The sequence below is a fragment of the Salvelinus sp. IW2-2015 genome, linkage group LG26 (assembly GCF_002910315.2).
Source record: "Salvelinus sp. IW2-2015 linkage group LG26, ASM291031v2, whole genome shotgun sequence".
Classification (NCBI taxonomy): Eukaryota; Metazoa; Chordata; class Actinopteri; order Salmoniformes; family Salmonidae; genus Salvelinus; species Salvelinus sp. IW2-2015.
In genome coordinates, this window is record NC_036866.1 from 34,708,662 (window position 1) to 34,722,415 (window position 13,754).

Genomic DNA, 13,754 nt, shown 5'->3' on the forward strand with positions numbered 1-13,754 from the left:
GGTGTATTTTGCTAACGTGTTTAGCTAATAGATTTACATATTTTGTCTTCCCTGTAAAACATTTTAAAAATCTGAAATGGTGGCTTTATTCACAAGATGTGTATCTTTCATCTGGTGTCTTGGACTTGTGATTTAATGATATTTAGATGCTACTATCTACTTTTGAAGCTATGCTAGGTATGCTAATTAGTGTGTGGGGGGTGTGGGGGGTGCTCCCGGATCCGGGGTAGAGGCTCGTGAAAGGTTAAGAAGGTCTAGGCAATTCGAGGATGGCCGAAACCAGTAAATAAGAAGCAGGTTTGAGCCTTCCTAGGGTTGATCGGTTACTATCATAAGTTCCTCCCAAGTTATGCCACAGTGGCCGCCCCACTCACCGACATGACTAGAGCCAGAGGGCCAAACATGGGATGAAAAGGCCAACAAAGCATTTAGAACATTACAGGAGGCTCTCTGCTGTAATCCAGTGCTGGTGGGACCAGTCTTTGGCTTGAGAGCCGTGCTCTCCCAAGAGGTAGAACACCCCATCCTGTTTTTAAGAAGGAAGCTGAAACCATGGGAGACCAACTACTCAGTCGTTGAGAAACAAGCGCTGGCAGTAAAGTGGGATCTAGAAAGCCTGAAATACTACCTGCTAGGGTGCCACTTCACCCTCATCAGTGACCATGCTGCACTCACCTGGATGCATAGGGCTAAAGAGAAGAATGCTCGGGTCACCAAAATCACCCCAGAATGAGAGTTCTTTCGAACAGGACAGTACCTGTATGTTGGATTCTCCATCCAGGCCGCAGGCGTGGTCAAGGATAGCAGGGTTCGGGACACGAATCGGGTTCTCGGTAGGTCCATGTCCAAACGCCAACAGGTAAGTCCAAACAGTCCAGGTCATACACGGTAAATCCATCTGATATAAATTGTCTCTTTCTCTATGGTTCACAGATCCCCAGCCCCTTCTTCTTGCTCTTCCTGATTATCTGTGGGTCGGCCCCACCTTGTGAGCATTCCCCTTGCTTATGGGATTGTAGTTCTTGGCGGTCAGACATTTTGTGATCTGTAGTTCTGGTCGGGGTGGCCATTTTAGTGAGAGGGCAAAGCCTGTTTATTAGTTCTGCCATTTATCACTCACCCCCCCTTCTTTGCAACACATCTCCCCTGTAGCTTCAACCCCCTAGGTCGGGATACCGAAGCAAATTAGGCATGCATGCGGGATAACCCATCCACATTTCCCATTTTCTTCTGTGATCTGTGTTTTAAGCCAAAGTAAAACGGTTGGAGACTCAAACAACCCTGCATCACCAGGTCGTTCTTCTCTTTAGCCTTATGCATCCAGGTGAGTGGAGCATGGTCACTGATGAGTGGCGCCCTAGCAGGTAGTATTTCAGGCTTTCTAGAGCCCACTTCACTGCCAGGACCTCTTTCTCAGCGCCTCTTTCTAATTCCCATCCTCTTCGGTATGACGTTACAAGCTTGGAAAACATGAATTTGGGGAGTTTCTCCCATTCTTCTCTGCAGATCATCTCAAAGTGTCAGGTTGGATGGGAAGCATTGCTGCGCAGCTATTTTCAGATCGATCAAGAGATGTTCGATCGGGTTCAAGTCTGGGCTCTGGCTGGCCACTCAAGGACATTCAGGGACTTGTCCCGAAGCCACTCCTGCGTTGTCTTGGCTGTGTTCTTAGGTTCTTTGTCCTGTTGGAAGGTGAACCTTCTCCCCAGTCTGTGGTCCAGGACACACACTGGAGCTGATCTGTCTTTACTTTGCTCTGTTCAGCTTTCCCTCCATCCTGAATCATCTCCTATTCCCTGCCACTGAAAAACAGACGTGACACTTGGCATTCAGGCCGAAGAGCTCAATCTTGGTTTCATCAGACCAGAGAATTTTGTTTCTCATGGTCTGAGAGTCCTTTGAGTGCCTTTTGGAAAACTCTTGTCATGTGCCTTTTACTGAGGAGTGGCTTCCATCTGGCCACTCTACCATAAAGGCCTGATTGGTAGAGTGCTGCAGAGATGGTTGTCCTTCTGGAAGGTTCTATCATCTCCATAGAAGAACTCTGGATTGGCTGTCGGAGTGACCATTGGGTTCTTGGTCACCTCCCTGAACAAGGCCTTTCTCCCCGATTGCTCAGTATGGCTGGGCGGCCAGCTCTAGGAAGAGTCTCTGGGTTTCCAAACTTCTTCCATTTAAGAATGATGGAGGCCACTGTGTTCTTGGGGACCTTCAATGCTGCAGAAATGTTTTGGTACCCTTCCCCAGATCTGTGCGGACACAATCCTGTCTCAGAGCTCTACGGACAATTCCTTCGACCTCATTGCTTGGTTGTTGCTCTGTGGGACCTCAAACTCAGCAAAAAAAGACATTTCCCTTTTTCAGGACCCTGTCTTTCAAAGATAATTCGTAAAAATCCAAATAACTTCACAGATCTTCATTGTAAATGGTTTAAACACTGTTTCCCATGCTTGTTCAATTAACCATAAACAATTAATAAACATGCACCTGTGGAGTGGTTGTTAAGACACTAACAGTTTACAGACGGTAGGCAATTAAGGTCACAGTTATGAAAACTTAGGACACTAAAGAGGCCTTTCTACGAACTCTGAAAAACACCAAAAGAAAGATGCCCAGGGTCCCTGCTCATCTGCGTGAAAATGCCTCAGGCATGCTGCAAGGAGGCATGAGGACTGCAGATGTGGCCAGGGCAATAACTTGCAATGTCCGTACTGTGAGACGCCTAAGACAGCGCTACAGGGAGACAGGACGGACAGCTGATCGTCCTCACAGTGGCAGACCACGTGTAACAACACCTGCACAGGATCGGTACATCCGAGCATCACACCTGTGAGACAGGTACAGGATGGCAACAACAACTGCCCGAGTAACACCAGGAACGCACAATCCCTCCATCAGTGCTCAGACTGTCCACAATAGGCTGAGAGAGGCTGGACTGAGGGCATCACCGGCAACAACGTCACTGGACCAGACAGGACTGGCAAAAAGTGGTCTCTTCACTGACGAGTCGCGTTTTTTTCTAACCGGGGTGATGGTCGGATTCACGTTTATCATCGAAGGAGGCCTGTACTCTGGAGCCTGTACTGTGTTACAGCATCACTGGACTGAGCTTGTCGTCATTGCAGGCAATCTCAATGCTGTGCGTTACAGGGAAGACATCCTCCTCCCTCATGTGGTACCCTTCTTGCAAGCTAATCCTGACAATGCCACCAGCCATACTGCTCATTCTGTGTCAGGAATGTCAGTGTTCTGCCATGGCCAGCGAAGAGCCCGGATCTCAATCCCATTGAGCACGTCTGGGACCTGTTGGATCGGAGGGTGAGGGCTAGGGCCATCCCCCCCAGAAATGTCAGGGAACTTGCAGGTGCCTTGGTGGAAGAGTGGGGTAACATCTCACAGCAAGAACTGGAGGAGGAGATGCACTCCATGAGGAGGATATGCACTGCAATACTTAATGCAGCTGGTGCTCACACCAGATACTAACTGTTCATTTTGATTTTGACCCCCCCCCTCCCTTGTTCAGGGACATATTATTCCATTTCTGTTAGTCACATGTCTGTGGAACTTGTTCAGTTTATGTCTCAGTTATTGAATCTTGTTGAGTTCATAAAAATATTTACACGTTAAGTTTGCTAAAAAAAATAAACGCAGTTGACAGCGAGAGGACGTTTCTTTTTCTGCTGAGTTTATATGTATACCGTGTGTGTGGGTGTATATATACACAACTTTGGAAGTATGTTTGGTGTCAAAATTGTCCATTTGGAAGACCCATTTGCGACCAAGCTTTAACTTCCTGAATGATGTCTTGAGATGTTGCTTCAATATATCCACATAATTGTCCTTCCTCATGAAACCATCTATTTTGTGATGTGCACCAGTCCCTCTGTGCAGCAAAGCACCCCCACAACATGATGCTGCCACCCCCGTGATTCACGGTTGGGATGCTGTTCTTCGGCTTGCAAATCTCCCCCTTTTCCCTCCAAAACATAACAATGGTCATTATGGCCAAACAGTTCTATTTTTGTTTCATCAGACCAGAGGACATTTTTCAAGAAGTACTATCTTTGTCCCCATGTGCAGTTGCAAACTGTAGTCTGGCTTTATTGTGGCGGTTTCGGAGCAGTGGCTTCTTCCTTGCTGAGTGGCCTTTCAGGTTATGTCGATATAGGACTCATTTACTGTGGATATAGATACTTTTGTACTTGTTCCTCCAGCATCTTCACAAGGTCCTTTGCTGTTGTTCTGGTATTGATTTGCACTTTTCGCACCAAAGTACGTTCATTTCTAGGAGACAGAACGCGTCTCCTTCCTGAGCGGTATGACGGCTGCGTGGTCCCATGGTGTTTATACTTGCGTACTATTGTTTGTACAGATGAACGTGGTACCTCAGGCATTTAGAAACTGCTCCCAAGGATGAACCAGACTTGTGGAGGTCTCTGCGGTCTTGGCTGATTTCTTTTTGATTTTCCCATGATGTCAAGCAAAAGAGCACTGAGTTTGAAGGTAGGCTTGAAATACACCACATGTACACCTCCAATTGACTCAAATTATGTCAATTAGCCTATCAAAAGCTTCTAAAGCCAGACATCATTTTCTGGAATTTTCCAAGCTGTTTAAAGGCACAGTCAACTTAGTGTATGTAAACTTCTGACCCACTGGAATTGTGATACAGTGAATTATAATTGAAATAATCTGTCTGTAAACAATTGTTGGAAATATTACTTGTGTCGTGCACAAAGATGTCCTAACCGACTTGCCAAAACTATAGCTTGTTAACAAGAAATTTGTGGAGTGGTTGAAAGACAAGTTTTAATGACTCCAACCTAAGTGTATGTAAACTTCCAACTTCAACTGTATGTCGCTGCTAAATTAATATAGGGGAAACACTGGCAACCATGTGCCCTAATGAATAAGACCCAGCTGTAGGCCAGTAGAAAATCTCACCTTCATCTTCGTCGTCACCGAAGGGGTAGAAGAGAGCCACGGCCACATTGACCAGCACTGCCAGGTAGAAAGAGATGCTTCCCCACAGAGAGATGTGCCGAGAGAACCAGAACAGAGCAAGGTTATCTGAACAGACACGGGACATCTGGTTAATACCCGTGTATCACAATAAACCTGGAAATGTCACCTTAGAAAGAGATTACAGAATGTTTTGTCAGTGTAAATCTTGGTCTCTTACTGCGTATCTTCTTTTGCCAGCGCATCTCGTTGTAGAGGTCGTCGAACTGCGTGAAGAAGTCATTGACCTTGCTGCCTTGGTCGTCCCTCTCGGTGGTGGTGAAAACGCGCGTCTTGGACTCCTCTGTCAGGTACTCACAGATGTTGGGCACTGGGAACACTATTTGCTCCATTGTGCGGTCGTGACGCACAATCTGAAGAAAGAACATGATATGATGATACCTCTAAGACTAAGAACAAAAAGTAGCTGTACTTTCAGGTAGGCTTGGGCGGTATACCATATATCAAGGTATTATGCCGACGGTATGATTTGGGGTGCTTGCGTGATACAGTTATAAGCATTAGTGTAAGTTAACTATCTAAGATATGCTAAATACATTATCTCCAGCTCAAGGCTGTTACTGTATGCATTTGGTTTACTAACTTGCTAGCTATGTGACTAGCTAGCCTACATTTGTTTTGTGCATAAAACAAACAAAAACGACTGCTGGTTATACCGTATGCCTCGTTATGGTGAGGAAGTGTATGAAGGTATGAAAATCTGGATACCGCTCATCCCTACTTTCAGGGGTATATCTAATAGCATGTTCTAGCATCAAATCGGACAAACAGCAGACTTTCAGACCACAACCACTCAATTAAAGACAGTCCACCAGTTATCTGTTGGCATCATCTCAATGAATGCTTGTTACCATTGCATAATAACCCCTTTGGATTCATTGCTGATTAAGCCACGCAAGAGCCAGCAAAATATGATACTCTGGGGTATATATATATATATATTATCTAATAGCACCAACAGATATATATTTTTAAAAAGGGCAAAAGAGGCCTGTAGCTTTCCAGAGGGCAAAAACTGGTTGAAAGACAGTCATTATGATGTAATTTCAACCAGTATTCCCTGCTGGGTTGGGACAATGGGATGCGATGAACACTGTCTGGATGAGGCCTACCTCTATCTGAGCGGTGTGGTTGGCATAGTAACCGAGGGCGTCTTCTCCCTCTATTTTATGGCTCAGCAATAGCCCAGTCGCTGGCGGCCTCAAGCTCTGCTGCAAGAACTTACTGTGTCTGGCCAGCTGGAACACACACAGTACAGCCACTCAGTCAACACAGTACTTTCAGTATGTATTACAGCTCTGAGTTACCCCACCCATTTGATCATCTGATTTGTTTGTAACTTCGAAACAAATGTCTAGCAATGTAAAACACACACAGAGTATACCAAACATTAGGAACACCTTCCTAATATTGAGCTGCGTACCCCCCCCCTCCCTTTCCCCCCTCAGAACAGCCTAAATTCATCAGGGCATGGGACTCTCTTCAAGGTCTTGAAAGCATTCCACAGGGATGATTCCAATGCTTCTCACAGTTGTGTCAAGTTGGCTGGATGTCCTTTGGGTGGTGGACCATTCTTGATACACACGAGAAACTGTTGAGTGTGAAAAAGCCAGCAGCTTTGCAGTTCTTGACACAAACCGGTGCGCCTGGCACCTACTACCATAACCCAATCAAAGACACAAATCTTTTGTCTTGCCCATTCACCCTCTGAATGGTACTCATACAAAATCCATGACTCAATTGTCTCAAGGCTTAAAAACCCTTCTTTAGCATGTCTCCCCCTTCATCTACAATGATTGAAGTGGATTTAACAAGTGACATCAATAAGGGATCGAAGCTTCACTTGGTCAATCTAGGTCATGGAAAGAGCAGGTGTTCTTAATGTTTTGTATACTCAGTGTATATTGAGAGGATATGTCTGTGTGTGTGTGTGCGTACGTACGTCCATACGTGCCAATGTGGGAGAGTAACACAGATGGTCTAATTGTCAAGGAGAAACATGAGATGTAAAGGGATACAGTCCTTACAGTGAAACAGACCAGTGAGAGATCGATGCCATTCAGTGAGGCATTCTGCATTAAATCACCAAGTGGAGACATCATTCCCCAATCTGCTCAATTCCAAGTCTCTGTTGTTGACACTGTACTACTTATCCACTCTATCCAATGATGGATTAGGCTGCCTGTCTATTGCTCCTTCTGTGGTGATATAGACATCAGTGAGGGAGACAAATGATACAGTTGTCAGCTGTGATGCGGGTGATACTCAGCTGACTATGTCAGACACAGCAGATGTTCAGAAGTGTGGTGGCTTTTACTGATAAACAGGAACAAAGAAATTCTTGGGTTGTGTGTATATATAAATGCTTGAGGCAGGAGTGTGGTATCTATGGTATGTTCATTTGCATATGTGGGGTTATACAATGGGGTGGAGTGTGTGTGTGTGTGTGTGTGAACTTCTGTACGCGCTCATGTGTGTACGTGTTATTTCAGAAGTACAAACAGCCAGCCCAGGAGACCTTGGTGGTCATGATGAAACCAGTCAGTTGGTGGGGCAGAAATACCGTCTGTCTGTCTGTCTGACACTCGGCTCGATTGTGAGTAAAAGACAGAAGTGAAAAACGCGCTTGACCTTGTCTACCCTTTCTACAGAGACACGTCTCTGTGTGGGTTTTCACTATGACTCAACATAGGAACTGAACCATCTATTCCATTGAAAGTCACATCCATGATCACCTATTGAAATTACATAAGACCAGACTATATAACGACACCTACAGAAAATAATAAGTAGACTTACCTGGCGGGGCAGTAAGAGTGTAACACATAAGTGAATTACCGTTTTTTTCTGTGACACATGTACTTATTGGGCCCTTTTTAAAGCATGAATATACATGGTGCACAAAATCTCTCCCACACACTCCATTATGCATTTTAAAAAACACACACACACGTCATGGTGTTACCTGGTGGGCCAGGATGTAGATGTTGTGTCCTACATCTTTAGGTTTGATCTGGTCTCCTATAGCGTTCTCCTCAGCCTCACTTTCCAGCCCCTGGGCATATGCCTCCTTCATCACATCCACCTGGAACACACATTGTCAGTACGGTGTGTGTGTGTGTGTGTGTGTGTGTGTGTGTGTGTGTGTGTGTGTGTGTGTATATAGAGAGCCACTCACCAGCTCCATGGGCCTCATCTTGTAAAGGATCTTCTCAGCATTCTCGCTGTCATGGCGACTCTCCATGATTGCCAGCAGCAGCTTGGAGGCGTTGTTCTAGCACACAGAGAGCCTGTCACGATACGATCACATCCTAACCCACTACACAATCATCTATGTTACCGGGAGGAAACAGACTTCAAATCAGTTCTAGTGTAATGAATGAACTGATGAATAGCTGAGATTACACTGAGGAAAGACATTTCTGAAAGAAAGGAGGAAAGAAATCGTGCATTCCTCCCTCACTAACATCTCAGCAGATATCACATTGTAAGGCCATAACTACACAGGACAAATGGGACTTTTAACAACAAATGTACTCTCAAATGATTGTCATTGATAGTGATAACTTTGTGTGTGAAGTATGAATGTGTATATAGGGCTGGATGGTATACCTATACAATATTCATGTAGGTATAATTGGCTATTTCTCTGCTGCTTATCCAACCATTGACTTCCACTGAACACGAGAAGGGGACTCGTATAGAGGCATGCTAACCTTGAGTTCCAGTACCAGGTCCAGTCGATGCTTCCCTAAAGGGTTGACGGGGTTGACTATTAGAGCTATGATGATGTCGATGCCGTTGGACTCGTGCTTGGCTATACAGGACTGGGACAGCAATAGGTTAGTTAGTGAGTGAGTGAAAAGTTAATTTTAAAATGAGAACAACCACCATTGATTTAAAGAGATTGTTTCAATGACAAAACCCCAGGTACAATAAGTCGACAATAACCTTAGGGATTCTTGAAAGTCGGGACAATCCTTGTACGGCAGGGGACATTTTGTATTTTGTGGCATTATTTGAGCTAAACAGTTAGATTTGGGGCAATTTTATAAAGGGGAAAGAGTTGTTTTTAGAATGTTCCAAATATTTTAAATGTTATACATTTCCATTTCGGCTCTTTGACCGGAAATGGACTTGCACGAAGCAAGGTTCCCAATTTCAAACTCTCCAAATAACTGTTTAAAATGCTAAAAACTGGCAATAATGAATATTAACTGAAAAAGGATCTTATGTAGTTTATTGCAATAGTCCTCTCTGACTTTAAAGAATATTTATCTCAAAACTGTGATTCCTAAAAGAATATATACACTGCTCAAAAAAATAAAGGGAACACTAAAATAACACATCCTAGATCTGAATGAATGAAATATTCTTATTAAATACTTTTTCTTTACATAGTTGAATGTGCTGACAACAAAATCACACAAAAATGATCAATGGAAATCAAATTCATCAACCCATGGAGGTCTGGATTTGGAGTCACACTCAAAATTAAAGTGGAAAACCACACTACAGGCTGATCCAACTTTGATGTAAAGTCCTTAAAACAAGTCAAAATGAGGCTCAGTAGTGTGTGTGGCCTCCACGTGCCTGTATGACCTCCCTACAACGTCTGGGCATGCTCCTGATGAGGTGGCGGATGGTCTCCTGAGGGATCTCCTCCCAGACCTGGACTAAAGCATCCGCCAACTCCTGGACAGTCTGTGGTGCAACGTGGCGTTGGTGGATTGAGCGAGACATGATGTCCCAGATGTGCTCAATTGGATTCAGGTCTGGGGAACGGGCGGGCCAGTCCATAGCATCAATGCCTTCCTCTTGCAGGAACTGCTGACACACTCCAGCCACATGAGGTCTAGCATTGTCTTGCATTAGGAGGAACCCAGGGCCAACCGCACCAGCATATGGTCTCACAAGGGGTCTGAGGATCTCATCTCGTACCTAATGGCAGTCAGGCTACCTCTGGCGAGCACATGGAGGGCTGTGCGGCCCCCCAAAGAAATGCCACCCCACACCATGACTGACCCACCGCCAAACCGGTCATGCTGGAGGATGTTGCAGGCAGCAAAACGTTCTCCACAGCGTCTCCAGACTCTGTCACGTCTGTCACGTGCTCAGTTGTGAACCTGCTTTCATCTGTGAAGAGCACAGGGCGCCAGTGGCGAATTTGCCAATCTTGGTGTTCTCTGGCAAATGCCAAACGTCCTGCACGGTGTTGGGCTGTAAGCACAACCCCCACCTGTGGACGTCGGGCCCTCATACCACCCTCATGGAGTCTGTTTCTGACCGTTTGAGCAGACACATGCACATTTGTGGCCTGCTGGAGGTAATTTTGCAGGGCTCTGGCAGTGCTCCTCCTTGCACAAAGGCGGAGGTAGCGGTCCTGCTGCTGGGTTGTTGCCCTCCTACGGCCTCCTCCACGTCTCCTGATGTACTGGCCTGTCTCCTGGTAGCGCCTCCATGCTCTGGACACTCGCTGACAGACACAGCAAACCTTCTTGCCACAGCTCGCATTGATGTGCCATCCTGGATGAGCTGCACTACCTGAGCCACTTGTGTGGGTTGTAGACCCGTCTCATGCTACCACTAGAGTGAAAGCACCGCCAGCATTCAAAGTGACCAAAACATCAGCCAGGAAGCATAGGAACTGAGAAGTGGTCTGTGGTCACCACCTGCAGAACCACTCCTTTATTGGGGGTGTCTTGCTAATTGCCTATAATTTCCACCTTTTGTCTATTCCATTTGTACAACAGCATGTGAAATGTATTGTCAATCAGTGTTGCTTCCTAAGTGGACAGTTTGATTTCACAGAAGTGTGACTGACTTGGAGTTACATTGTGTTGTTTAAGTGTTCCCTTTATTCTTTTGAGCAGTGTATATAATTTTATATATATATTTTTTTAAAGTGTCAGATTTGTCTAAAATCCTTAAATTAAATCAGGAATGAGCAGGGTCAGCTATACCATAAGGACCCCTTCTTCATGTCCTCCTAACATGTAGTGCAACAAGACCGCTCATTGTCTATAAAGTTCTCTTCTTTTGATAGATTTAAACAAACAATATTAAAATCACCATGTCACAACCATACACGGTCAACTCTATCACCCGGGTAGATTAAGACAGGATGTGAATTTTATGTCAAAAATGTTTATCTTTAAATTAGGTTTTACAGTCATAAAGCAACTGAGGAAAAACAAAATTGCTGCTTTGTATACCACTTGAATGAAGAACATTTTAATTTTTGTCAACTCTGTTAAACATCAACGTCAGATTTTGTCTAACGTCAACTCCAGAGTACTGGAAGATCTGATCGAATGACTGTTTTTACTGGGGATTTTAAAATAAATAATTTTCTCTATTTTACAAATGTTTGTATTGAACTTTTATTTTTAGAGGCAAAAATATGTCTGTTTTGAGTAGTTGTTGTCAACTCTGAGGCTTCTCAACTCCGTCACTGATGGCTGATTACTAAACCTTAAGATTATCTAAGGGATAATGTTTGCTTTAGAAATTTTGTTTTAACTTCTGAAATCTCTAAAAACATGGAAAAATGCTAACGAAATTAGCTTGGAGCTTATATAGCACCATAACACAAAAATAAGTTTGGGGATTTGTATTACATCTAATTAACAAATATATAAATGCCACATGCAACAATTTTAAAGATTTTACTGGGTTACAGTTAATTTAAGTAAAATGAATTCATTAGGCCCTAATCTATTGATTTCACATGATTGGTTGGCCCTGGCACCCCAATCAGAATTTGTTTTTCCGCCAAAAAAGGGCAGGGCAGCACCCCCCTCCCTCCTAAGATGATCCCCAGGTGAACCCGGACATGGAGGTCCTGGGCTGGCGGGGTTACACGTGTTCTGCGGTTGTGAGGCCGGTTGGATGTACTGCCAAATTGCCTAAAACGACGTATGAGGCGGCTTATGGTAAAGAAATAAAAATAAAATGATCATCTGACAACAGCTCTGGTGAACATTCCTGCAGTCAACATGCTAATTGCACGCTCCCTCTTGAGACATCTGTGGTATTGTGTTGTGTGACAACAGCACATTTTTGAGTGGCCTTTTATTGTCCCCAGCACAAGGTGCACCTGTGTAATGATCACACTGTTTAATCAGCTTCTTGATATGCCAAACCTGTCAGGTGGATGGATTGTCTTGGCAAAGGAGAAATGCTCACTAACAGGGATGTAAACAACTTGGTGCACAACATTTGTGAGAAATAAGCTTTTCTTGCGTATGGATTTTTTTTCAGCTCATGAAACATGGGGCCAACATTTTACATATGTTTATATCTTCGTTCAGTATATTTGAATTATCTAATGTTAGAATTAAACAATCAAGGCCTTTAAACACTTATGGTGCCTGACAGAGTTATCATAAATCCAGTTAGTTGCATTTTATGATTTATTTATTAGTAGCTTGTTCCTTTTGGCATGGTGATAGCTGATACTTTGGTCTATCAAAATTACATTTAAAATGTTGTTCATATTAAGAAATCTTTTTGTGGGAAAAATGTTGATTGTCCCATCTTTCAAGAATCCCTGAGCTACAACCTCCAAAAAGTGAACTATCCCTTTAAGATGTTTTAGACTCAATTAGACAATACTGTTGTGTTTGGCAGGAACTATCCCTTTAAGATGTTTTAGACAACACGGTTGTCTGTTTGGCAGGATTGTAGGCTACTCGTGTAACTTCCAACCACTTCATAAATTGACATGTTACTGAACACCCTCACATTTACTGTACATTCATTTAAAATGGTTTTCATGGCTACGCTTGAACCAAAAAAAATCAATGCACTACCATCAATGTGACATACATCAGGGGTTTTTCCTGTGCTGTTCCCAACTGTGAAAGTGCTGATGTATGATTCATGTGAGTGGGAGCTGTATGTGATTCAAACATGGATGTCACATGGCTGTTACTGTACATGGTTGTCACATCGATGTCATGCTCACGTGTTGGACAGGCCTCCTGACCAAAACAATTGGGAAACACTGATGTAGCATACAGTTATGATCTTGCATGGTAGTAATCCAACTCCAAAATAACAACACTATTCATCATCTTCCATGGTAAAGTGAGCACAGCAACATTAGTCATCTGGTGTAACCGGTTGGTGACCCCAGGGCACTCATTTACAACCATTGTGTAAATTTAACACTAAATATCTGCGTGTGCCTTTCAGATTTATAAACTTGGCGCATCCCATATGCATAAATCAGACCTGTCATAAAACTTTGCGCTCGTGAACGAGCATTATAACTCCGCCAGAAACTCCCATCATTCACCTTTTATGGTGACAATAAAGCCCTTACTTGCTGTATACTTTGGAAGTGTTGGAATTAGGCCAAGACAGTATCTAAAGGAAATCGCAATACATGGCACACTTGATAAAATGTTTTTGGAGGTGTTGGCAGAATGATATCTTTTGCAGTGATATTTGCTGTATCTGACTGTTTCTGAAAGACAAAAACAATTGCAAATTGTTGTGGACCTGTAAACAGATTGTTTAAATGCAATAATGTTTTGAATTCACTTTTTCCATTAAAAAGGAAAACTACAGTAGGCCTATTTACAGTGGTAGCATCCCAAACCCAAGTCATGGGGCCTCCCTGGGTACACATTTTGGTTTTTGCCCAACTACTACACAGCTGATTCAAATAATCAAAAGTTTGATGAGTTGGTTATTTGAATTAGCTGTGTAGTGCTAGGGCAAAA

At 43.7% G+C, this 13,754-nt stretch overlaps 1 protein-coding gene across 1 annotated transcript in view; it reads right to left on the bottom strand.

Annotated features, from left to right (window-relative positions):
• LOC111952558 (inositol 1,4,5-trisphosphate-gated calcium channel ITPR2) overlaps nucleotides 1-13,754 on the bottom strand; it is a 160,347-nt gene that overhangs the window by 52,703 nt on the left and 93,890 nt on the right. The window contains exons 43-48 of the mRNA XM_023971370.3: nucleotides 8,739-8,849; nucleotides 8,201-8,296; nucleotides 7,988-8,107; nucleotides 6,135-6,260; nucleotides 5,183-5,375; nucleotides 4,945-5,070 (exon numbers count right to left, since the gene is read on the bottom strand). Coding sequence (XP_023827138.1) covers nucleotides 4,945-5,070; nucleotides 5,183-5,375; nucleotides 6,135-6,260; nucleotides 7,988-8,107; nucleotides 8,201-8,296; nucleotides 8,739-8,849 — 772 coding nt within the window. The remainder of the gene's footprint in view (nucleotides 1-4,944; nucleotides 5,071-5,182; nucleotides 5,376-6,134; nucleotides 6,261-7,987; nucleotides 8,108-8,200; nucleotides 8,297-8,738; nucleotides 8,850-13,754) is intronic.